The 24,370-nt window shown below is 45.1% G+C and overlaps 1 protein-coding gene across 28 annotated transcripts in view; it reads left to right on the top strand.

The window, feature by feature from the left end:
* The window catches only part of SH3KBP1 (SH3 domain containing kinase binding protein 1), a 361,548-nt gene extending 337,927 nt beyond the window's left edge, over positions 1-23,621 (top strand). For 16 of the 28 annotated variants that reach the window (XM_074028992.1, XM_074028989.1, XM_015443382.4 and 13 more), the window contains 5 exons: positions 8,559-8,668; positions 12,627-12,755; positions 16,813-17,081; positions 21,239-21,302; positions 22,565-23,621. In XM_074028992.1, the coding sequence (XP_073885093.1) occupies positions 8,559-8,668; positions 12,627-12,755; positions 16,813-17,081; positions 21,239-21,302; positions 22,565-22,606 (614 nt within the window). In that variant the 3' untranslated portion in view covers positions 22,607-23,621. The remainder of the gene's footprint in view (positions 1-8,558; positions 8,669-12,626; positions 12,756-16,812; positions 17,082-21,238; positions 21,303-22,564) is intronic. The other 12 variants (XM_074028997.1, XM_074028995.1, XM_074028991.1 and 9 more) reach the window with 1 other exon arrangement.
* The last annotated feature ends 749 nt before the right edge of the window (positions 23,622-24,370 follow it).

The raw sequence follows: 24,370 nt of genomic DNA, 5'->3' as shown, positions 1-24,370 counted from the left end.
AAGCCCAATAACATTCTGTTTTGTCATGCTTAAAAATTATTTATCAAAATGTGTGGTATGTGTATATATTTATGTTCTGATCATTTGTATACTAATAATAATGTAATGAGGACTCAATCCAGAAGAAAAATAATTTTTACACTTAGAGTCTTACAATTTCAGGAAAGAAAAAATCTTAAACTTTAATTTCTATACATGTTTTTACAATGGAAAGATGATAAAATAGTTAACAACAGACTTGAAAATAGATTAGGATAAAATTCAGCAGTAGGGGTTGGAAATATGAATTTAAGGAGGAAAAGGAATGATGTAAAATTTCCAACTGTTGGCCGGGCGCGGTGGCTCAAGCCTGTAATCCCAGCACTTTGGGAGGCAGAGACGGGCGGATCACGAGGTCAGGAGATCAAGACCATCCTGGCCTACACGGTGAAACCCTGTCTCTACTAAAAAATACAAAAAGCTAGCCGGGCGAGGTAGCTGGCGCCTGTAGTCCCAGCTACTCGGGAGGCTGAGGCAGGAGAATGGCGTGAACCTGGGAGGCGGAGCTTGCAGTGAGCTGAGATCCCATCACTGCACTCCAACCTGGGCGACAGAGCAAGACTCCGTCTCAAAAAAAAATAAATAAATAAAAAATTTCCAACTGTTAAAATCTTATGATATTTTTAAATGGATGATGGTGGTGGTTAAATTACTGCAGTATTCAAATATATATTGGATATATTTAAGAAATCTATGTAAGTTATATTTTTAAATCTCAATATTTAGAATATAACAGAAATTACATCCTTTGTGAGTAAAACTTACATAAAAGCTTAGATTTCAACTTGATATGTGTGAGGAGTATATACAAGGGTTTCCAAAATTATTTTAGCAAGTACACTGGCTTCATAAATATATCATTTTATACTTACACAAACATTTCTATGGATTAATTTATAGAAGTGACATTGATATATCTGAAGGTGTACACATTTACATTTTGTAGTAGGTATTGCCAAATAGCATACAGAAAGGTAGTGCCGATTTATGTTCCTGTGGATAATAGTGTAACTACTGTTTCCAATAGATAATTACATTATTTACCAGATCACTTTGCATAGCAAATTTGGGCCTGTAGTGAGCAATTTTTAAAGGAATGCAAATGTGGAGAGCTACTTTTCCCCACTTAGCATTGCTTGTCAACAATCCGAGTGAATCACTACTACCTCTCCTCGAAGCAAGACTGCAGTAAGCCGTGTCCCCCCTTTCCCTGATCTAAATTAGGTCCCCATGCTATCATTGCTAATTTCACCTTTTATCATTCTTTCGTAGAAACTAGGAGAATTTGTAATTATACATACAAAAGCCTGTCTCCCTCAGTGGGTTCTTAGCTCCATGTGGGCAGGGAATGTGGCTATTTTCCACCCCTGTATCCCCCTTTGCCTAGCTCATAGTGTATGCTCAGAAAAATAGCCACTGAATGAATGGGCTGAGCATAAGTGAGGGGAAATTCCAAGATTCAGGATCATAATACACAATCTTCATTGCCACTAGCCACGTGTGACTATTTAAATTTAATTAAATAGCTATACTTACCCATAATCCATGCACTCTGTAACCACGTGGGGCTAGTGGCTACCATTTGAATAGTATATAGATTATAGAAGACTTCAATCATCACAGCAAGTTCTACTGGACAGTGATGATACAGGATGATAGTACATTCATTCTCAAAACTATCCCTATGCTTGGCACAGAGTAAATACTTAAGAAATGTTTGATTGAATTAATGAGCAAATAAACACTGTATCTCCCTCTCTTATTCTTGAGCTACATGTTTTGATGTAGAATCTGCTTGTACCAAATTGCCAAACATTCTCTGAACTTGCCTAGCACATTACATTTCTTGCCACAGAGTGCCTTGAAGAAGCCAGCCCCTTTTCCTGCTCATTTGAAAACACATTTGAATAAAATAGAAAAAAAACAAGCAATGTTCTGTAGTGGAGAGAATCCCTTGGATGTGAATCTGTGTGTGGGCCCTGTTACTTGTTGGTAGTGACCTTGGGCACGTTTTCTAACCTCTGGCCCTCTGTCTCTTTCTTTGTGGATTATAGTAATGCCCACACAGCATGGGGTTTTGTGCAGATGAAATGAGGGTGTGTGCATGTGAAGCATCCAGTAGTGGCATGGCTGGCACATGGAGTTCAAAACAGTAGCTCAAAACTTATTTATGGCCAGGCATGGTGGCTCATGTCTGTAATCCTAGTGCTTTGGGAGGCTGAGGCAGGAGGATTGCTTGAGGCCAGGAGTATGAGATCAGCCTGGGCAATATAGCAAGATCCCATCTCTACCAAAAAATAAGACAAAACAAAAAATAGCTGGGTATGGTAGCTATAACTACCTGGGAGGCTGAGGCAGGAGGGTTGCTTGAGCCCAGGAGTTTGAAGCTATAATACCATGAGCTATGATCACACCACTGCGTGCACTCCAACCTGGGTGACAGAGCGAGACCCTGTCTCTTAAAAAAAAAAAAAAAAACCCTCGAAAACTTATTTAGTCTCAGCAGCTTGTGTCCTACAAACTTCATACCTGGATTACAAATGAAACACAACAGCTGATCTCCTATATCCTTACACATTTTGGAGGGCTTATTTTCCTGAAGAATCTAATCATTGCTAATCATTTCAGCTAGTGATTCAGCTAACACAGGTGTTCATTTGACCCCCCCCCCCCACAATACTGGGCCCATCTTGATAGTCTGCACAGATTTTCCACACTAGTCAAATGACTGAGGCATGGAGCGAGACTTCCTCCTCCCATTCAGACTACCTCATGGTGTTTCTGCAATGCAGAGAAAGTACCTGCGGCCCTGTGGGCTTAAAGTTTTCTCATCTTAGACCTTGGAAAAAAAAAAAAAAGGTAGGGAAGGGGGAATTTCTAGCCTTGCTCTTAGATCCTTGTTTCCAAATCCCACAGCTCTGTTAATGGTGCATGAAAACAGAATTCTATCTGCATGATTTGAAAGGGTTTTCACATGGTCTCTCATTTACGAAAGAATAACCTTATGAAGCTGATGGCTCAGATAATTCTCTCATTTTTTTTTTCTGCTGGAAAATCTGAAGCCTAGAAAGGTTGTTTGTTAATGTGTTTCATAATCATTTTTTGAACACTCACTGCAAGCCATAAGTGGTCTTAAGTCCAGGGAAACAGAGAGAAAAGTCACAGAGAGAAAAGCCACAGCTTCTTCCCTGGCTGGTGGGAGAGGCAGAGAAGTCAATAAGAAATGTCAGTACAGGTCACTAAATGCCGAGATCAGGGTGATGGGTGAGTAGGAATGCACCCAACCCAGGTCTTAGGGTGCAGTCTGGCTTCTTGGAAGAGGACTCAGTTGTGGCACCGAAGGAAATTAGTCGGGAGAGGAAGCCCTGAAGGGGCATACTCAGATCAGGACTGTACACCTCTCTGGTGGCAGCATGTGAGTGGTAAGGGGCTTGAAGTGAAAAATCTATTAACAGTGGTTCCAGGCAAGAAATTCAGTGGCCTTAATAATCTGAGACAGGGTGTGGAGGAGAAGGGATGGCTTCCAGAGATATTGGGAGGTAGCGATGTTGCCAGGTTTTAGCTGTAAGCAAACTTATATCCTAAAGCTCCGTTTAAAGTGCACAGCAACATGCTATAATGAATGCAGAGAATGATTTAGGAGCTCCCAAAGAACTCTGCTGGTGACAGCGAGCCTGACTTAGCCTTTTGACTGTTTCTCCTCTGTGCTTTCAGTGGATGTGCTTTACGTCACCTGTGGTCACTGGTACCATTGCTCCTATCCATGGAAAAAGAGGCTACATTTTCTAATTGAACCAAATAGGGTGTGACTGAAGTTCATGGAAAATGAGCAACTTCATGTGCCATGAAGAGTCAAAGGCCCTTTCCAAGCCAACTCCATCGTGCCCAACATGAATTATCCCCATATGTCTGCAGAGAGTTTGTTGTCCAAGTATCACAAAAGCAAAGGGCCTCTCGTCCTTAGGAAACTAACCTCTTAAAAATACCCCAGCATTTGCCAGTTCAATAGTTTTGGACTGACTTGTGGGCATTAAAACCTTTTTCTCTTAAGAGGAAAAATTCCTAGCCAGGCTGAGAAAGCTCATATCAAGTTTCAGCTTGATTCATTTCAAAACCGCCATGAAAATTGGGACATTTTCTCCACACCACGATGGGTTAGTCATGGAAATTCTGCCTTAATCGCAGCTACCATGGCCACAGTCATGAAGCATGTGCTCTGTGCCTCTGAAAAGTGATGTGACAGTATTGGAGAGTTTCTCCCCTTTACTGTCAGAAAGCAGAACTGCATTACAGTTCATGATCTATGAAACATGCCAGGGTAACCTGAGGTTCCCTTTTCAGCAAGCAATCTCATATTTGGTATCTTTTTTTTCTGTATGGCAGTTTGGTTTGGTAGCTGTTTCCAAAAAGTGCTCTTTCCCAACTAAAACTATAGAAAGTTAAACTTAGCAGAAATGTGCATTAAGCTGGGTGTGGTGGCTCATGCCTGTAATCCCAGCACTTTGGGAGGCCAAGGTGGGTGGATCACCTGAGGTCAGGAGTTCGACACCAGCCTGGCCAACATGGTGAAACCCCATCTCTACTAAAAATACAAAAATTAGCCAGGCATGGTGGCGCACACCTGTAATCCCAGCTACTCGGGAGGCTGAGGCAGGAAAATTGCTTGAACCCGGGAGGCAGAGGTTGCAGTGAGCTGCAATTGTACCACTGCACTGCAGACTGAGGGACAGAGCAAGACTCTGTCTCAAAAAAAAAAAAAAAAAATGCATTAAGGGGTTAAGAGTGGCTTCCCCTGAGGGACTTGGACCTTCCTCTTACTCATGAGTGACAGAAATAGAGCAGTCTTCTCTGCCATCTGTCCTGGAGACACTTGCTAAGCGTGGCCAGGCTTCACTGTGCATAGGTCTTCTTAGTGCAAACTTCAACCAGTAAAACAGAATGGGCCAATCCGCCCTCTCTGCATCCATAGCAAAGAATGCTTCTTCAGCCTTGAAGCTGCTCACGTCCTGCTAGGAGCCATTTCTATAAGCTACATTCCTGATTTTTTTCTTGAGATAGTTCATTCATTTGCTTATTCCTTTATTGACAGAGGAACCAGCATATTTTCCCTAGGGACATTCTAGACTTTGAGAACGCAAGGATGAGTTCCTGCCCTCCTGGGGCTTACAGCCTAAGTGCGGGAGACAGACATCACACTTCTGGGTTGTTTTAAAAGTATAATTCATTACAGACTGCCACCTCACACATTCCGAAATCCTAAACTGCCAGGTGGACTTAATTCAGTGAACCCAGGAAGGTCGGGGGTTGGCAAAGATGGACTCCTCCCAGGAGTCCTGGCAGAAGTTTCCTGGTGTGAACTTGTCCACCCCTGCACACAAGTGGACTTACCAAGTCCATCCTAAGAGGGGCCCAAAGCTGTCCCATCCCCTCCCCTGGCTCCCTGCATTCCTCTCCCACCCCACTGTTATGCTGGGTCACATCTCGGGCCTCTTCCTGGCTCCAGCTGCAGTGTGTCTGACCTGCCACCAATCATCTGAGCCTTTGGCCACCATTTTCGTCGAGTGCTCCAGCACCTCTGTGGCCTTCCAAATCGGGCCAGCGCTCCTCAGCCCAGCATGGGAGGCCCACTGTTAGAGAGCCCAGGCAGGCTCTATTCACTGGGCCCTGGAACACCCTGTCAGTCACTTGGTGGCCTCTCCACTCCTCCGCTTGGCCAAATCCTCGCTCCCTTCCCTCCCCTCAGCCCCCGGCCTCCTCTAGGGCAGTGCTTCTCAGCGTTTGCTGCATGTTCACATCCCCTGGGGAGACTGACACCTGTTTGTGCCCAGGATGCACCCCAGATGGGGTGAGTCAATCCCTAGGATGCAGTGGTGTTTTGTTTTTTTAAATTGTGCAGGTGATTCCTCCATGCAGCTGAGGTGGAGAAGCAGAGTTAATTAGCCTTTTGTTGTTCTTTAATCACTTCATCCTGCTCAGCTTTTGCTCCTGAGCTTGTTTTAGTTTCCTGGACAGAGCCATGATATAGGTTTGTCCAACTCTGCCCCTGATAGCTCCCAGCCAAGGCCCTTGGCAGCTGCCTGTTTGCTGGAACCTTTAACGACCCTCTCTTCCATCTCCTTCCCTGGCTGTCAGTCAGCATCTGCTCCTTGGTTTTTCGTCCTCTCTCCTCTCCCCAAGCCTTCCTCTGCCCCTCGTTATGCCTCTGTCCTCCCCAACCAGCCCCTCTGACCCCCAACAAATTTCACTGTCCTGGGCCTTATTTCCTTCTACCAGAACAGTTGGAGATCTGCATGGATAAGCTGCTCAACTCACTGTATGTAGAGTACATGCAAGGGTATTTGTGCGGTGTTCTTCCATAACAGTAAAACTTAGGAGGGGGAAATGATTTGGAAACTAGCTATCCAACAAATGGGATTGATTAATTGCAGTGCAACAACAATTAAAATATTTACAAAGAATTTTTAGAGACATGGCATATTAGGTTAAGTGAAATAAGCAGAATGCAGTATTACATATAGTATGAGCTATACTATCTATTTATAGGAAAAAAAGCCTGGAGGAAAATATATGAAAATACTAACAGTGCTTGTCTCGATGTGGTAAGATTGTAGTTGACATTTTTTGTTGTTACAATTTCATGTTTTGTTTTTTAAAAATTATACACTGATCATGTATTACATTTGTCATCAGGGGAAAAGTGATTTGAAAAGATGAATTGGGGAGGTTCATGTCAGATGGTGGCTTTTTGCATCCATCCAAGTGTGTAATGGGGAGTTTTCATTTTAGACAACGTGGACTTACTAGAGGAGAGTCCCAGGGTAGAGTCTGGAGGAGAACCTTTTAAGAAAATAAGTTTCTCCAGCCTGGGCAACATGTCGAAACCCCATTTCTACAAAAACTACACAAATTAGCCAGGTGTGGTGTTGCATGCCTGTAGGGAGGCCGAGATGGAAGAGTCACCTGAGTCCAGGAGGTTGAGGCTGCAGTGAGCTGAGATCGTGCCACTGCACTCCAGCCTGGGAGACAGAGCAAGACCCTGTCTCAAAAAAAAAAAAAAAAAGAGGGAGGGAGGGAAAGAAAAGAAAGAAAGAAAAAATAATAATAAGGTTCTCTTAAAGGAAGGCCCCTTAGAGGGGTCAGCCCAGTGAGACAGCACTGGAGAAGCACATTCTAGCAGGGGGATTCTTTGCCCTCCCCTGGCACCCTGCTGAGCCAGCTAGAGAGGTGGGTGCCTTTATGAGCCTCACTCAGGTACTGGGTGCTGATGGGCTCCCTCTTGGCTTCAGAGCACCACTGATGTTTTTCTTTGTGCCATCTCTGCAGATGGCTAACCTTTTGTTATACCTGCCTTGCCCTGATAAGAGGAGTTAATTGAGTAATTATTCATTCATCAGGTGCTAGGATAATGTCACTTAATATAATCTCAGGTGTAATTTAGTGGCTTCTCCTGACCAGTGCTTGATTTTGCATATCGTACTAAAGAAAATAGTTTGCAGATAACACCTGCCTGTTCATTAATAGAATAAAGCTGTCACACAGCCAGACCACTTATTATAACCATCAGCAAAAGAATTCTCCCCAAAATAAAGTGAGGGGAAATGCACATAATCTTTTTTAACTTCTCTGTCCTGGACCAGTATAGCTGCAGTTATGGCAGTTAGGATGTTTTTAGCTGCAAATAAAGAATATCTTATTAAAACTGGCTGAAATAACAGGGGTTTGTTAATTTCACATGGCAAGAAGTCTGGGCACTAGATCATCCCAGGGGTGCAACCCATCGGGGTTGTCAGTTAACATTTTCCATTTTTCTGCCTTGCCGTCCTGTGACTAGATAGCCACATGGTCACAAGATGGCTGCCACAGCTCCAGACATCCCATCCTTACAGTAGCATCCCAGGCAGGAAAGAAGAGGAACAGCAACACAAAAGGCCTTCTCACTTGCCTCTCTCTGGACTGAGAGAAAAATCTGTTTGCCACAGGCTCTCAGTATACTGCCCTGTATTGCTCAGTAACTCAAATTGGACTACATAGCTGCCTCTAGACCAGTCACAAGTGCAGAGGAGCAGGACTGCCATCTCTTCTTGTCTTTTGGAATCAATGACTGGCATCCACTTGCCTGTGGCTGTTGTACCTTGTAATAACTGCCTTTTGTGTCGAGACTGCCAGAGTGTTCTGTCTACTAAAATGGACTTGGATTTGTGGAAAAAAGAGGATTCTTCCTCTAATCCTCTTTCTGTAGCTTTTTAAAGATTTATGGATATAGCTGTAGAAGAGAAAAAGAAAAATCCTGTTTCTCTCTCTTCCATGCAATAGCTTGTTAAACTAAGAAGGAAATGATTATCCCATTCAGTTTGAATCCTGTTTATTGAATGACCAAAGGATGTAAACAGCCTTTATAAAAGATGAAGTGTAATCCATACAGAAATGATTATTATTGAGAAAAAGAGGTGCTTATGACATATCATAAGAGCCTTTGCTCCTATTTTGGCTCTTAAAACTCTGTTTTACTTTTGTTTTAGACTTAGAAGGTTTTGACTCCGTGGTATCATCTACTGAGAAACTCAGTCATCCGACCACAAGCAGACCAAAAGCTACGGGGAGGCGGCCTCCGTCCCAGTCCCTCACATCTGTAAGTGTCTCCTCATACTGTATGTCCCCTTACTTCTCTACAGCTGAAAAGCAGGACAGATTAGAGACTCTAGCTAAGGACTCTTCTGCAAGCAGCCGATTTGAGGACACCCCAGGAGAGGGAGGCCATGAGATACACTGCCAACCAAAAGTGATTTCAGAGTCTTCTTGAGTCAAGCAGCATTTCTTTCTATTTGTTCTTTGTGTTTCTGCCAGCAAGGTAGGCGCTCCCTATTCCCACCTTCCTTTTCTTTCCTTCCAGACTGATTCTTATTTGAACCTGAAATGAAAAGGGTAAGAAAAAAAATCACGTTTTATGGTGGGGAAAGGAGAATGAGGCTGGTTTGGTCTGTAAACAAAACAAAACTTTACTAAATAAAGATCTGCTCCTATATAGCATCAGGCAGCAGCCGAACCTTTCTCTCAAATCCCCGTTGCCTGTACCCCTCCACAGAATACCACGCAGACCTTCAGGAGATTGTTTTCAAACATATGAGGCACCTGATGATGAAGGAGAGACCGATTGGAACACTCAGGATAACCCATAGAAGATTTTTGTTTGGGTCGTTTTGAATGACTTTTTATTGCAAACCTAGTACACACTTATTGTACCAAATTTGAACTAAAAAATGCATGAAGAAGAAAGTTACCTGTCATCCTGCTCCCCAGTGCAAAGAACTGTTACCTTTTTGCTATACAGCCTTAGCTTTTTTAAAAAAACAAATTGTATCTATAAAATTATTTCTTCACAAATAGGATTATGTAATATGCATCATTTTGAAACTTGCTTTTCTCCTCTTCTGTTGTGTTCCTTTCTCCCCAGTCATGACACATTCTTCCCTGACATCACATTTCATGGCTGCCCATTTTTCTAACCTATGAGTATGTGAGTGTTTAGCCAATATACCATTATTGGGCATTTATGTTTTTTCCAGTTCCTCATTATAAACAACACTCAAATGAATGTCACTGCAGAAAAATCTTGATGCTGTTCTAAAATTATTGACTTGGGTAAAAATTTTCTGGAAGTGGGTCAAAGGGAAATGTATGCTTTGCTTTTGCCACAGGTTGTTCCGTCCCCTCCAAGCTCACCTTCCACAAGTTGTGTGTGTGTATAAGATCTCTCTCTCTCTCTCTCTTTCTCTCTCTCCCTCTCTCTCTCTCTGTATCTGTTTATTTCTGTGTAGCACATTGCCTTGTTCCAGTGAGTCTAAGTCCTTATAACCTCTACCCAGATAAACCAAGGAATTAACCTTTTGCAGGTTTCCCAGGACACATCCTATTTTCATGTCATCACTGATCCCACCTAAGGTGTCATCATTTAGAAGAAAAAGAATGTCACTTCCTTGGAACCTCTTCTCTCATGTCTAGAGTCTGGAAGTATGGTTTGAGTCATCCTATTTTTCCTCTTAGTATGAAACAAACCTAACTTTGCATTGACACATTTTTGGGTGAAAGACTTTTAAAAGTAGCTGACTTTTTTTTACTGTTATACAGACTTCTCTGTCAACACCACCTTCTTTCCCCTCTCCCTCTCACCTTTTCACACCCCACCCCAACACCCCTCTTATACCCACGACCTGTTTAGTTGCTTCTTAGTATCTCTATATTTTGTTTTTCAATCCTACCTCCTCCATCTTCTCTATAAATCCTTCATCATTTTTGTCTTCCTTCCAAATCCGTCCCAACTTTTCAAGGTCTAGAGAGCCTTGTGACTTCCAGAATTACAGACAGGTTTAAATTACCATCTCTTGTCTCATCTTTGGTCCATACATCCCATGCCTGAGAGTTCGTATGTATTTGGGGGATGTGGTAAGGACATATCATCTTCACTGCCTTCAGACTACACAGTTGTTCATTCATTCAATAAATCTTTATAGAAATCTATCCCCTATGGGCTCGGCACTGTGCCAGGTACCAAAGATACAACTGGAATGAAAAGCACATGGTCACTGTCTGCAAGAAGCTTATGACACAGTGACTCGAAGTTTGACATTTTATATGAAGTGATTTCATTTGCAGACTTAGAACAAAAGGATATATTTGTGCTTTAAAGTATAAATATTGTATTCTCTTCCCCTCATTCCCATTCATCCCCACTTGGATGTGTACTTTGAATTCCTATTTAGTCTTCTTCCAGTTAGCACCTGTGGATTTTTCATAGGCAAGTGGAGGCTTAGTGGATATGGGCATATTCCTCAAAGGCCACTGGGGGGAATGATGGAGGAAATATACCAGTCATGATTCCCCAGCCTGGGGCCTCTGACCCTAGCTGAAGCTCTTTATGCTTATAGGATTCAAAGAGCAAGCTTTGATTGGCAGCTCATGAACCCTAGGTTGTATTGAAGGGAACTGGCTTTTTGAATAAAATCTCAAAATGAAAGGATCCAGGCATGGTATGGTGGCTAAGCAGTTAAGCCTAGATTAATAAGAAGGCTTGGTGGTGGGGGAAACGTTATTCTAGGTAATTGGATTTTCAGATTAAATGAAGATTAACAAATAAAACCTGTTAAATTGAAAACTTTGCTTAAAAATTCCCTAAAATGCATTAGATTTCTGCCTTAAGTAAACAGAAGAAAACATACAATATTTTTGGGTGTAATTTTTCTATAATGATGCCAAGTGGTGACTTTAAATGGGACTGTTTTTCTACCACCAGGGTAGAAAGCATAGAGATGAAGCTGAAGATGAGCTTGTCCAAAGAGATCTCTGGAAGATTCTTCATTCTAAAGGATTCCTTGCTATAGGAACTCTTATTTTAATTTGCTTTGTTCTAAAATAGGGAAATTCTAGCCCAGTGATCATCTATGACCAAGTGAATTCCAGTGAATTGGTCCAGAATTTTTTTTTTTTTCAGACAGGGTCCTGCTCTTTTGTCCAGGCTGGAGTGCAATAGTGCAGTGTCAATGGCTCACTGCAGCCTCGACCTCTGGGGCTCAAGTGATCCTTCCACCTCAGCCTCCCGAGTAGCTGGGACTCCAGGTGCACACCACCGTGCCTGGCTAATTTTTGTATTTTTCGTAGAGATGGAGTTTTGCCATGTTGCCCAGGCTGGTCCCAAATTCCTGGGCTCAAGAGATCCTCCCACCTCAGCCTCCCAAAGTGTTGGGATTACAGTCATGAGCCACCACGCCTGGCCTCATCTGGCTTTTTTATCTTTACAGTGATCTTCACAGTGAGGCAGAAAGAACAGGGGTGTCGTCCTATATTTTACCAAAAGGTGCTGCCATTCTGTAAATATACTGTAGCAATACAGACTCCAAAATGAATGTTGACTGTCAGCAATAATGAGCGCAGAGATTTAGCAGCAGGTACCAAAGGAGATATGAGCTTGTTGCACTAGCGAGCAGGGCTGTGCTCTCAAGCTGAGGAAACACCGGTCACTGGACCACAGCCTGGTGAGCCCTTATCCCTGGAAATGGTTTTCTCTCAGACACATCCTTTAGGGCACTTCCGTATGCAGCAGATTTAGCAATCCTGGAAAAGGTCAAGGAAAAGGAAGAGGAGGGAATGGAGGAGAGGCAGATTAGAGCAGCCTCTTGTTGACCTGTGTGGGGTTCTTCCCTGGTGGACTGTCAGCCCTGTGAGGGCAGGCATTCTGTGTGGCATGTCACTAAGTCTGCAGTACAAGCTCAGTGCTTGGCACATGGTAGCAAATGTTTAGAGGAAGGAGCAGGAAAGGATGGACGATGGATGCTTGCAAGGCTGAAGTGATTGATGGACATCAGTGGCAAGATCCCTGGTTTAGGAAACCTTGCTTCTTAGTCGCAGTTCTGCCACTAATCAGCTCTGTGACTTGAGCGCGTGGATAACAGCACACTTTTTTGCCTCACAGGGTTATCGTGAGAAGACAAAATAGCAGTGTCGAGGGCTTTGGAAAGCACATAGCGTTATATTCACGAAAGCGGTGTCAGCTAAGGTGTAATTCTGACAAAAGCATTTTCTTTTGGCTTTATCAGTCATCCCTTTCAAGCCCTGATATCTTCGACTCCCCAAGTCCCGAAGAGGATAAGGAGGAACACATTTCACTTGCGCACAGAGGAGTGGACGCGTCAAAGAAAACTTCCAAGACTGTTACCATATCCCAAGTGAGTGACTAGCCATGGCGAGGGTGTCCCTGTCATTTCATGCATGTGCTAATGATGGGTTATAAACCAAACAAAGATACACAGACAGTGCAGGTGTTTGTCATTCTTCAATGACAGCGATTCTATTACTCATCAAAATCCTTGAGGCATGTTGCAGTCTCCAAAACTAGGCACAATCCCTGAGATACAAGTTCAGTTGTTTATTTCCCATGTTTCTCTCTTGTGGTTTGATCTCCTCTTCATACCATCACACACACATTCACAAATGCCTTCACACACTACCACCATCACCACAACCAGAACAATTTAAAAAGCCTTGAGATGTCTAGAGAGAAGACATTAAATATATTAAATGCTGTGCCCTCTGCCCACAGATCTTGTCTTTTATGTTCAAAGCTGGTCACAAATTATAGTTGGAAGATCACAAATATAGATAACTAATGTGGTCTCTTAAAGAAAATTGATTTGGATTCACATTCTATGATAAATTTATAGTCTAAGAACACTTTAATTTTATTCCATGCCCAGAGAATAGTATAGATACTTTAAGTTATTAGTTTATGAGAAACAAGGAAGACATTTAGCTCTTGGCTACTGCATGTAACTTTTGAGGAGCATCTTTTTTTTTTTTTTTTTTTTTTTTTTTTTGAGACTGAGTCTCACTGTGTCTCCCAGGCTGGAGTGCAGTGGCGTGATCTCGGCTCACTGCAAGCTCCGCCTCCCGGGTTCACGCCATTCTCCCGCCTCAGCCTCCCAAGTAGCTGGGACTACAGGTGCCCGCCACCACGCCCGGCTAGTTTTTTGTATTTTTAGTAGAGACGGGGTTTCACCATGTTAGCCAGGATAGTCTTGATTTCCTGACCTCGTGATCCACCCGCCTCGGCCTCCCAAAGTGCTGGGATTACAGGCTTGAGCCACCGCGCCTGGCCTTGAGGAGCATCTTGTATAAATTCTCTTCTTCGTATGAATATGAATCAAGATTTTAAAATTCCATTTTCTCCCACTAAGCAAACCAAGTCAACTGGAATTATTTTCTCTGAATATTAGCAACTTCTTTCTGTCTAAAAGCAGAAAACTGTAGTCGCTTGAAGCAGGAATAGCACAAAGAAATTAGTTTACCGTGGAATTTTCCTTCTCCGTAGATTTAAGAATTTACATGTATAGATTTTCTTACAAATCTGATACAGTATGCAAAATGTGATCCTATACAACAGATCAACTGTAATTATTCACAAAACCGAAGCATTCTTTCTTTATAAAAGGATTCCATTTGCAGAAATTGGATTTAGACCCGTTTTTTCTGGTGACTGTAGGTATAGGTTCATTCTGACATCCCTGGGGTGTCTCTACGGTGACATCTACTGGTGGACAGTGGGTTTTCACGGTTCTGATTTGCACAGTTCTATCGCATTAGCCTATTTCACTTCCCTGGAGTTGTCATGTCGTGCTCTTCACTGCTTCTAGAAATTCCACTTGAACTAATTTGATCTAGGGAGGGTGGTGGCCTATACTCTGTGAGGGCTTTAAAATTGCTCAGTAGCCGAAATGGGCCGGGAGAGCGAGTCATGTAGGAAATGCCAAGAGAAGCCTTGATTCAAGAAGTGTCTGGAAGTCAGTCAGTGCAAAGGCATTGGTGGGTCACAGGAGTATGGGAGGTCCGCAGGGATGCAGGATGGGAAACAGGAAAAGGCATAAGCCCAGGAATAGGTGACAAGCAAAGGAGAGAAGGACAGGAGTGCGCAAATCTTCAGACTCAGGTAGCCACAGTTGCAGTGCTGGACTTGAGGGATCTGGTTGATAGGGAATTGACCCCCCGTTTCCACCGGTTGTTACCTATGAGTCTTGGGGAACTACTCGGCTACCTCTCTAAGCCTCCGTTTTCTGCTTGGTAAAATGCTTGTGCCAACCGATCGTTGTTCAAATTGTCTAGCCGGCGTCCGGCATGTGATCATTGCTCCAGAAATGTCAGTTCCTCTTCCCTCTTACTCTAACTCCTACTAATGATAAAGCACGGGCTGGCGGAGCACTATCCCTGGCAGGAGAGAGCGCTTTTCCTCAATGGTAACTTGGCAGAAAAAAGGCGAGCAGAGAGGCTGGGAATGATGGCCCATCTGCTTTTGGCTTTCTCTGCCCAGTCTCTCCCTCTAGCACAGCCTGAATCCAGACTCTGCCTCCTCACCATGCCAGCCAAGCCCCTTTTGGCTCCTGTGCTGGGGTGGCCTGCTGGGTACCTGCTGCTGGAGGGAGTCTCACGGCCGTGTTGCCAAGCTTCACCACCAGCCTCTACTTCTGCCCTGCTGCTTATCCTCCCCGCCTCCCAACATCCTGTCCCACTCTTTTCCCTCCTTGCCACCTGCCTCCCAGCTCCCTTGTTGGTGCCTTCTCCCCCAGGGGCCTACTGGGCACCCCTCTTCTCTCTCACCCATGACTGTCCTTCTTCCTGGGCCCTCCTGGCCTCCTCAGGACACTCTTTCTCCGTCAGGCCTCTCCCGCCAGTCTCCTCCATCTTCAGCCTGGCCTTCGCTGGCTCTTTCTCTCAGCGTATTGTGCAGCTTAGGGTCTCCCAGTCCTGGAAAGTGAACGGAACCCTTCCCTGATCCCCCCTCTCCCTGAGGCTTCCGCATGAGCATGCTCCCTCTCTCCTGTCTTCCTGCCTTAAACAAGTTTCTGGAAAGAGAGTCCTAAACTTGCAGGCCACACCTTCGCCTCCCATCCAGGTGCTCATCTGCCACGAGCAGGTTTCTGTCTCCCTGGCTCCACCAAGTGGACTCCACCCAGTTTTCCTCTCAGCACCCTTCACCCACGCATGCAACCACTTCGATCCTTCTGGACTCTCCTCTAGGCCTCTCTTCTGCTTCATCCCCTCTCCTCCTCCTCTTTCCCAGTCACTAAGGGCTCCTAAAATCCAATGTGTCAAAAACAGAATTCATTATCTGACTCTTCAACCTGCTGTTTCTCCCATGAAAGGTACAACCTTGATGCCTGGTGTGTCCACTGCACCCGTGGTCCCTGATCTGTCCTTCCTCCTCCACCCTCTGCATCCTGTCCAGGACCACATCTCCCTGCTCACAAGGCATCTGTTCTATGAGGGCAGGGACTCCATCCTTCTGGCCCACTCCTGCCCCCAGCACTGGGAACAATGCCTGGCGCTCTATGTCGGCTGTGCCTGCCTTCACTACATCACTCAAAGTTGTCTTGTGTCTATCCTCCTAACCACTGCCTGGGTCAAACCCTGACCACTTCTAGCTTACGTTGTGTAAGACTCTCCCAGCAGTTCTCTCCAGCTCCAGATCTGCCAACCCTTAGGCCCTTCCGCAGCCAGCATGGTCCTCAGCATGGTGTGCCCTCCTCTCACCCTTTCGCCCAGCTGCTTATACCTCCCAGCCTTAGCTCTGCCCCCAAGGCCCTCTCTTGCCCCCTCTGACGCTCTAGCAGTACTTCCCACCAATGCATTTTGCTCTGCGGTCTCTAGACCTTTGCCTGGCGTGTTCCCTCCCACTGCAGCTTGTTTCTCTAAGTGCCTCTCCTTTCCTCTGGCTACTTCTTGGTCCTCCTCCAAGACAAGACTGTCAGCACCTGCTTGCGATGCCTGCCCATCTGGATGGCTGGCCCCTTCTCTGTGTTTCTGGGGCTCTGTATGCTCACCTCCCTCTGTGCAGTCATCCCCCCATCGCAGTGCGTTGGTCTGTCTGTCTGTCTGCACCCCACTGGGTTCGGAGCTCCCTGGAGACCAGGAGAATGCTTCAATGTCTTGTTCACTTCAGAGTTTGTGGTGCCTGGCAAGTCGCTGGGCATCTCGATGTGTATATTGAACCAGTCAGAAACTCTCTGTCCAGAAAGAAGGTCACATTTAAAATACATAGAAGGCGGCATGTGAGTAAGGGGGAAATGCCTGTACCAAGCAGGCCCTTGGTGGCTTGTGGATGAAGGAACAAGTGAATGGAGTGTGTGGAGAGAGGCAGGGACAGTGGTGTTAACAGAGAGTTTGACTAACCAGGACAAAGACACAACACACAAATCCCCAGCCCTGAACCCTCCCTGCCTTCCCTCGTCACAGGTGTCTGACAACAAAGCATCCCTGCTGCCCAAGCCGGGGACCATGGCAGCAGGTGGCGGTGGGCCAGCCCCTCTGTCCTCGGCAGTGCCCTCCCCGCTGTCATCCTCTTTGGGAACAGCTGGACACAGAGCCAACTCCCCTTCTCTGTTCGGCACGGAAGGAAAACCAAAGATGGAGCCTGCGGCCAGCAGCCAGGCGGCCGTGGAGGAGCTAAGGACACAGGTCCGCGAGCTGAGGAGCATCATCGAGACCATGAAGGACCAGCAGAAGTGAGTGTCCGGGGACTCTTGGCGGCTGTCACCCAGGTTGCTCTCCGCCAGGCCAGCACCTAGTTCTGAAAGCATGGATCCCAGCCTGCCTTGGACAGCGGGCCTGGTCTCCCCGGTGATGGTGGCAGCAGTGGTGGGAGTGCGTGTAGACCCCGAGAGTCTCAATTTATACTTAAATTACGCCGCATGTTTTTGCTGGACTTACTGTGTGCAGGAAGGGCACAGGCTGGCCACGGGGCATAGAAGGATGAGTCCATTGCAGGGACTGATGCTCTCAGCAGACTGCTAAGAAGAAAAGCATTTAAATCCCCCATAAAACACAGTATGTACATGAACCACTTCTTAAATAAGCTCAACAGCTAGCTTTTCCTCTTGCAACAGAAAAATGGCAGTTTCTTCACTTAGCTGCCAGATGAAGCAGTTGGCCTGCATTGAGGTACCGGTAATGTATGAAGAAGATGTAGGGAATCTTGAAGCCCAAGATTTTACATTGAGTAAGATGTTCTCACCATGAGACTGCAGTGGGCAGGGCGGGGCGGGGCGGGTCTTTCTCCACGCATGGCTGCACACACACTCTCACCACATCTCTAATCCTCAAAGAGCACTTAGACGAGGAGAAAGACCTGGACACAAAAATAAGTATCATACATCAATATCATCCAGGATGTGGTTGCAATGACAAAGCCCATAGGAGGATTAGAAGTAGAGAATGGGCACAGTGGCTCATGTCTGTAATCCCAGCACTTTGGGAGGCCAAGTCAGGTGAACCACCTGAGGTCAGGAGTTTGAGACTAGCCTGGCCAACATGGCAAAACCCTATCTCTACTAAAAATACAAAAAAATTACTTGGGCATGCTGGCGTGCGCCTGTAATCCCAGCCACTTGGGAGACTGAGGCAGAAGAATTGCTTTAACCCAGGAGGCGGAGGTTGCAGTGAGCCGAGATTGCGCCACGGCACTCCAGCCTGGGTGACAGAGCGAGACTCCATCTCAAAAAAAAAAAAAAAAAAAAAGGTAGGGAGGCACTGCTCTGAGTAAACTGAGGTTCGAGGATTTTAGGGATCAGTTGGCTGTTTCTTGAGAGGATCAGGGGAGGCATCTCAAAGAGTTATTTCCCGGGTAGGATTTTGAACAATGATTTATGATTGCTAAGAGCACACTACTGCAGCAGCGAGAACATCATGTAGATTCCTGGTCACATGGGGCAGCCTGGTGAGGTCAGCGCATCCCCAGGCAGCTGGTCTTCTTGGATTGGAGGTGCCTGGGGTGGTGACAGGAGATGCAACCAGAGACTTACAGCGACGAAGCCCTCTGCCAGTCTGGGGCCAGCAGAAGCCCTGTCACCTGCCTCCTTCTACGTGGCTAGAGGGCCCTAATGTGTTTTATGGTTACTTTGCGGGAATAACTGGGTTAAGCAAAGTTAATTTCTTTTCTGAAGGGCTCTTCAGAGCCTTCCCTTTGCATTGGGAGGATGGAGAGGATAGCATATGCAAGGTGTCCTACACCTGTTTAATCATAGAACCTTTTTTTTCTAGAGCATCCTAGGATGAGGGTTCCATGGAATTCGCTTTGAGCAATGTGGCTCTAAGCAGGTTCTGTTCCACTCAGGCTGGGAGGTGCCATATGGAATTGAAGCCTCTTGGACTTACCCCAGCCTGGAAGAGATCCATCAGATTAATACACAGGACTGGCAGGATGCTACTTGAGAGGGAATCCTGGGGCCAGCCAGGCTACCTCTAACCCCTTAAAGTCCCTAGCTCCTATCTGGCTCTGGAGGTTACTCATTTGGGTACCCAAAGGCCCCATCCATGTCCAGGTTACCTGTTTCCCTTGCCCAGACAGGACATCTCAGAGGCCCCAGGACACCCCAGAGCATTGGTTCTTGCCTTCTGAACAGAACCATCATGGTATCAGACTGGCTTGAATTCAGGGCTTTAGCCCTTTGGACCGTCTGAGAGGTGCCTGCAACGTCTGAAATGGCCTGTGCTTCGGGGCTGCCACACCGTGTTTCTTCCCCACTGTGAAGCCTGCAAATGGTTGGTGGGAATTGTCTTTCCCCGGCCAAAATCTCTTGAATCAACACCCCACAGTGGCCTCTCTTCCAAGTCCTGCCTTTTGCTGCCTACATCAGTCTGGCCTTTGTGCCCAGGGTCAGTGGATCCCTACTAGTCTCTCATGTTAGCTTTCATGCCACTTTCCTGTTAGCCTTCAACTCAAGTCCACGCCAGCTCTCCTTATCCCCAAATAAGCTGGTTCTCACCTCCCTGCTTTTCCCTGGCTTTTCTCTGTCAATTCCCCTGTCTTTCTTCCTCCTCATAGACTTAACACTAATTTTCATTTCACTAGTTCAAGACTTAGTGACTTTCTTTGGACTGCTTTCCCCAGTTAACTGCCCACAGCTGGACTGCTTGAGGCTTTGCCTGCCAGTCTCCTGGGGTTGGAACATTTGCCTGGAGTCTCACCTTCTTCCTTCCTAATCCCTAAGTAGTACCCACTGAGATATGGGTGCATAATGTGTGCTTAAATAAATACAGTAATGAATCACAACTGGTTCACATCAGTTGTGATATAAACCCAGTATGTTGACAGCAGAGCTGGGACACTGCCCCAGAGATAGGGACTATCATGGTGCTCATCCGAAGTGAGAAAATGCAATATAACTTCCACCCTATTTTACTGTGGTGTGTCAGCCATCTTTGTTTCTTGATTTTCCATCCAGTCTGTGAAAATATGCATGTAAAATGGAGTATTCGATACCTTAAAATGGAGGACAGCTCTCTGCCCAGTGTTTGGATGCTTGCAGTGTCCTAAGTATAGAGCCCTGACTTTGTGGGATGGTTAGTGTTGTACACTTCATTATTTTTAATGTTAGAAAGGGCATTAGGCCATGGATCCTAAGTCATGCCAGTTTCTCTAAGACATGATTGCCATACCATTACTCCAATTATTTTACCCTCAAGTTTTTGGGACTTACTGTGTAGGATTTTGTGAGAATCCATGAAAACATACCAGTAACCTTTTAGCAATTAAAAACCCTGTTGAAAATAAAGGAAATAGGCCAGGCGTGGTGGCTCACACCTGTAATCCTAGCACTTCGGGAGGCTGAGGCGGGCAGATCACCTGAGGTCAGGGGTTCGAGACCAGCCTGGCCAACATGGTGAAACCCCATCTCTACTAAAAATACAAAAATTAGCCAGGCATGGTGATGCATGCCTGTAATCACAGCTACTTGGGAAGCTGAGGCAGGAGAATCGCTTGAACCCAGGAGGCGGAGCTTGCAGTGAGCCAAGATCACCCCACTGAACTCCAGCCTGGGCGACAGAGTGAGACTCCATCTCAAAAATTAATAATAATAAAAATAAATAAATAAATAAAATAAAGGAAATATATATATGGAGTGGTAAAAACATCTGCAATAAAAATGAAGAGCCAGGCTTAGTGGTTCATGTCTGTAATCCTAGCACTTTGGGAGGCCAAGGCAGGAGGATTGCTAGAGCTCAGGAGTTCAAGACCAGCCTGGGCAACATAGTGAGACCCCCCATCTCTACAAAAATAATTTTAAAAATTGGCCTGACACAGTGGTGTGCGCTTGTAGTCCTAACTACTCAGGAGGCTGAGGTGGGAGGATCGCTTGAGTTTGGGAGGTTGAGGCTGCAGTGAGCTGTGATCGTGCCACTGCACTTCAGCCTGAACAATAGAGCAAGACCTTGTCTCAAAAAAAAAAAAAAATTATAATAAGTACATTTAAAGCCCAGTGATTGTGTAATAAAGGAGTGGTTATGGGGAAGATGACAGAATATGAACCTGTCATATTCTGACAGGTTACGTGAAATCTAGTCATTGGGCAAGTCAGGCCACCACGCTGAGCCTCAGTTTCCCCATCTTCTCCTTTTGGGAGAAGTTTGGACTAAGGGATTTCAAAGGTCACTTCCACAACCACCAGCTGCTGGCTACATATTTTAGGGGCCCCAGAATAATGGCAAGCCTTTCTGCCTGAAACAAATTTTAAGCAGTAACAATGCAAAAAAAATAATGATGTTTTGTCCACAGTTTCTTTGTGAAAAAGGATCAGATGGATTTTGTAGTGATAATAGGTTTCTGATCTCTGATGAGGGAAGTCTGGGATTTTGGTTAATTTCATTGCCATTTGCTTTTCAGACGAGAGATTAAACAGTTATTGTCTGAGTTGGATGAAGAGAAGAAAATCCGGCTTCGGTTGCAGGTGAGTCCCTTTGGGTTCTGTTGCCTGTGAGTCCTAGGCTCAGTGGGGCAGGACAGAGTCAGGGCTTTTATTTCAAAAATAAATGATTGTCACCTCTCTGCACATCTGGATACATTTCCTGTGACCATTTTCTTAGACTCGTATAGGCTTACTACGTATCATTTCCCCAGGAAGTCTTGGGGAAGGGAAACATTAGGAAATGTGCCCCAAATTGGGTTTCTCATTTGGAATTTATCTTTTTTTTTTTTTTTTTTCTTTTTGAGACAGAGTATCGCTCTGTCACCCAGGCTGGAGTGCACTGGTGCGATCTTGGCTCACTGCAACCTCCGCCTCCCGGGTTCAAGTGATTCTCCTGCCTCGGACTCCCAATTAGCTGGGACTACAGGCACATGCCACTACACTCGGCTAATTTTTTGTATTTTTAGTAGAGATGGGGTTTCACCGTGTTAGCCAGGATGGTCTCGAGCTCCTGACCTCAGGTGATCTGCCTGCCTCAGCCTCCCAAAGTGCTGGGATTACAGGTGTGAGCCACGGCAACTGGCCTGGAATTTATCTTAAACATCTCCTCTGCGAAAAGCCCCTCCCCCACCTCCATTTCCAAGAGGCCTCATTATATGTGGTCACTAGGGCTCCAGGGGCCACAGTTGTCCACGTTCAGGGGCATTTGCTCTTGATTTCTCACTAATGGCCATTTCTGTCCTGCCAGGGCATTAGAGCTCTGTCCCCTGTAGCTTCTGATTCAACACTGCCATTACCAAATGGCAGAGAATGCGTGGGAGTTCTGATTGACCGAAGGTAGACTTTCAGCTTTCATCCAGTTGGTGCCCTTGTGGTGATGGGGGCCCATGTTGCTTAACAAAGGATAGGTAGCTGCTTGCCATCATTTTGGGGGTACTGACAGACACCCCCTTCAGCCAACCACAGCTGCCTTCCAACACTGCCAGATGGCCCGGCCTGATAGGACCGCCTGCTCTACCCTCTGGCTAGGAAACTGGAATTACTGCTGCTTTTGACAAACTTTGCAGCCTGGCAGCCTGAGAGTCAAAATGTTCACCATTTCCTAGTGCCTTGTGTCTGTGTGCCTGTTCTGTGTTGATGTCACTTCTGGCATTGCTATTGATTGTCCATTCCGATGTCATGTCACCTTTAAAATTGTCAGGTAGATAGTTTTCTTTCAGTCGACCAGGTTTATAATCTTCCAGCTTCTATAAAACCAGCCGATTCATTATTACTTTGTTCCATTCTTATTTTTCTCTTTCTAGATGGAAGTGAATGACATAAAGAAAGCTCTACAATCAAAATGAATACTTGATCAATGAAATGTCACATTATTCATCCTGAGTCCGAGACTCAAATTTTCTGCCCCAGCCAAAATAATCTTGTGCCAAAAGATTAAAGGTTTGCCTCAAAATGTCCCTGTTTGAAAGATTAGCACAAAAGTCTTGATAGCACAACACAAATTCCATCCAAGAGGAGAATCTTCCCCAGGGTTTAGTCCTGGGGCTGGCACTCGTTGTGACTTACACAGAGCAAAATTGTGCTAAAGGCTTTTCTACTCTGAGATCTCAATGCGAAATGAAAACTCAGGCAGTTTAGTCCATAGTGGTACTATTTTGATGATATTTTCCATTAATAAAATGTAATTTCAGATTATTCGTTTACAAGCTTTATAATTTTATGATTTTTTAATCGTGTTTTGTCACAGACTTCCCTAGTGTTTGTGCTACACGTAGTCAGAAGCGAGTGTCCTTTTCTTTTGCTTCAGGCTGAGGGCTGCCTCGCTCTTTGTCCCCCATTAGGATTCTATTACATATGCAATTGTAGGTTCAACCTGCCCCTTCCCCTGCCAGCAAACCCCACCACCCTAAGAGAAATTTTAGCTTATATATGATGGTATATTTACAAAAAGAGAAAGAGAAAATCTGGTATTTGCAATGATCTGTGCCTTCTTTTTACCACCCTCTTGATTGGAGCTTTTGTGATGCAGCTACCATGATTCAAAAAAATTAAAAAATTAAAATTAAAAAAAAAATCTGCCACTTATCCAAGTCCACTAGAGGCCACTGTCTTCAAAGCTTCTCTCACCCTAGCCAAAGGTCCTAAGAGGAGACAGCTGTGAAGTTGGGCGTGCTCTGTGGTACCAGCTGTGACTTTTATATTTCTCCTAGTCTTAGGTTGTTCATGAAACTAGAAATGTCATCCCTGCTTGATTTTTCATCAGCCAAGTTAAACCCCTGCTTTCTGTCCTTTGCACCTTTTGCGTGAACAGAATATGCATTATTAAAGCAAAAATAAATAAAAGTAAAATGCAAATGAAAACAAGGGGGGGAAAGTTGTATTATTTCCTGCACTGGGTAACCCGTGTGTGTTATCGTTTAAACTGTATTCACATAATGTCATTTGCCTTGCTCACTTGTAACCCCTTCCTCAGATCCAAGAGAATGGGAGGAGGGTCATGTTGAAGTGTAGCCATTGGAACTTTCTTGCATTTATGGAGTTGCTTTTTATTTTCCAAGGAAACTGATGTTTGCCTGTCCGCTTTATCTTTGTAGTACATGAACAGTTCAGCCTTAGACTATGTAACTGTTTTCTCATCCTTAGCTGAAAATGAGGAGCCTACTGTATTGCGAGACTGTTCAGGGGTAGGGGTGGAGGGGGTGGTCCCTTAATGGCCCCTGAAGATGTTGGATGTGTTTCTCGAAAGCTGCTTTGTCTATTTCCTGAGTTTAATAGTGAAACTACTAAACATTAATAGATTTGCACAGCCACAAAGAATGAGAGTTAATGATACTGAAGAAGTGATGCAAAAAAATCACATTATTGGTCATTGATAGTATTACAAATAAATGTCTCTTCCTTTCTCTTCTTCCCTCCCTCCCCCTGCCTTCCTCTTGCCTATGTGCTCATCCTTGCTACCTGAGGCTGTTATTTCCCTCCAAGTATTTACTTGAGCCCAAACACCTCGGTCTTCCTGGGTGGGGGCACAGTTAAGGGAAGGGAGTGTATAAGGAAGGAAACCTCACACCCTCCATTCCCATCCCTGGATATATTGCCTTTTCAGCAGCCTT

Source organism: Macaca fascicularis, chromosome X, assembly GCF_037993035.2.
Source record: "Macaca fascicularis isolate 582-1 chromosome X, T2T-MFA8v1.1".
Lineage (NCBI taxonomy): Eukaryota > Metazoa > Chordata > Mammalia > Primates > Cercopithecidae > Macaca > Macaca fascicularis.
The sequence above is the reverse complement of the archived record's forward strand: the minus strand, read 5'-3'. Positions and strand labels throughout refer to the sequence as shown.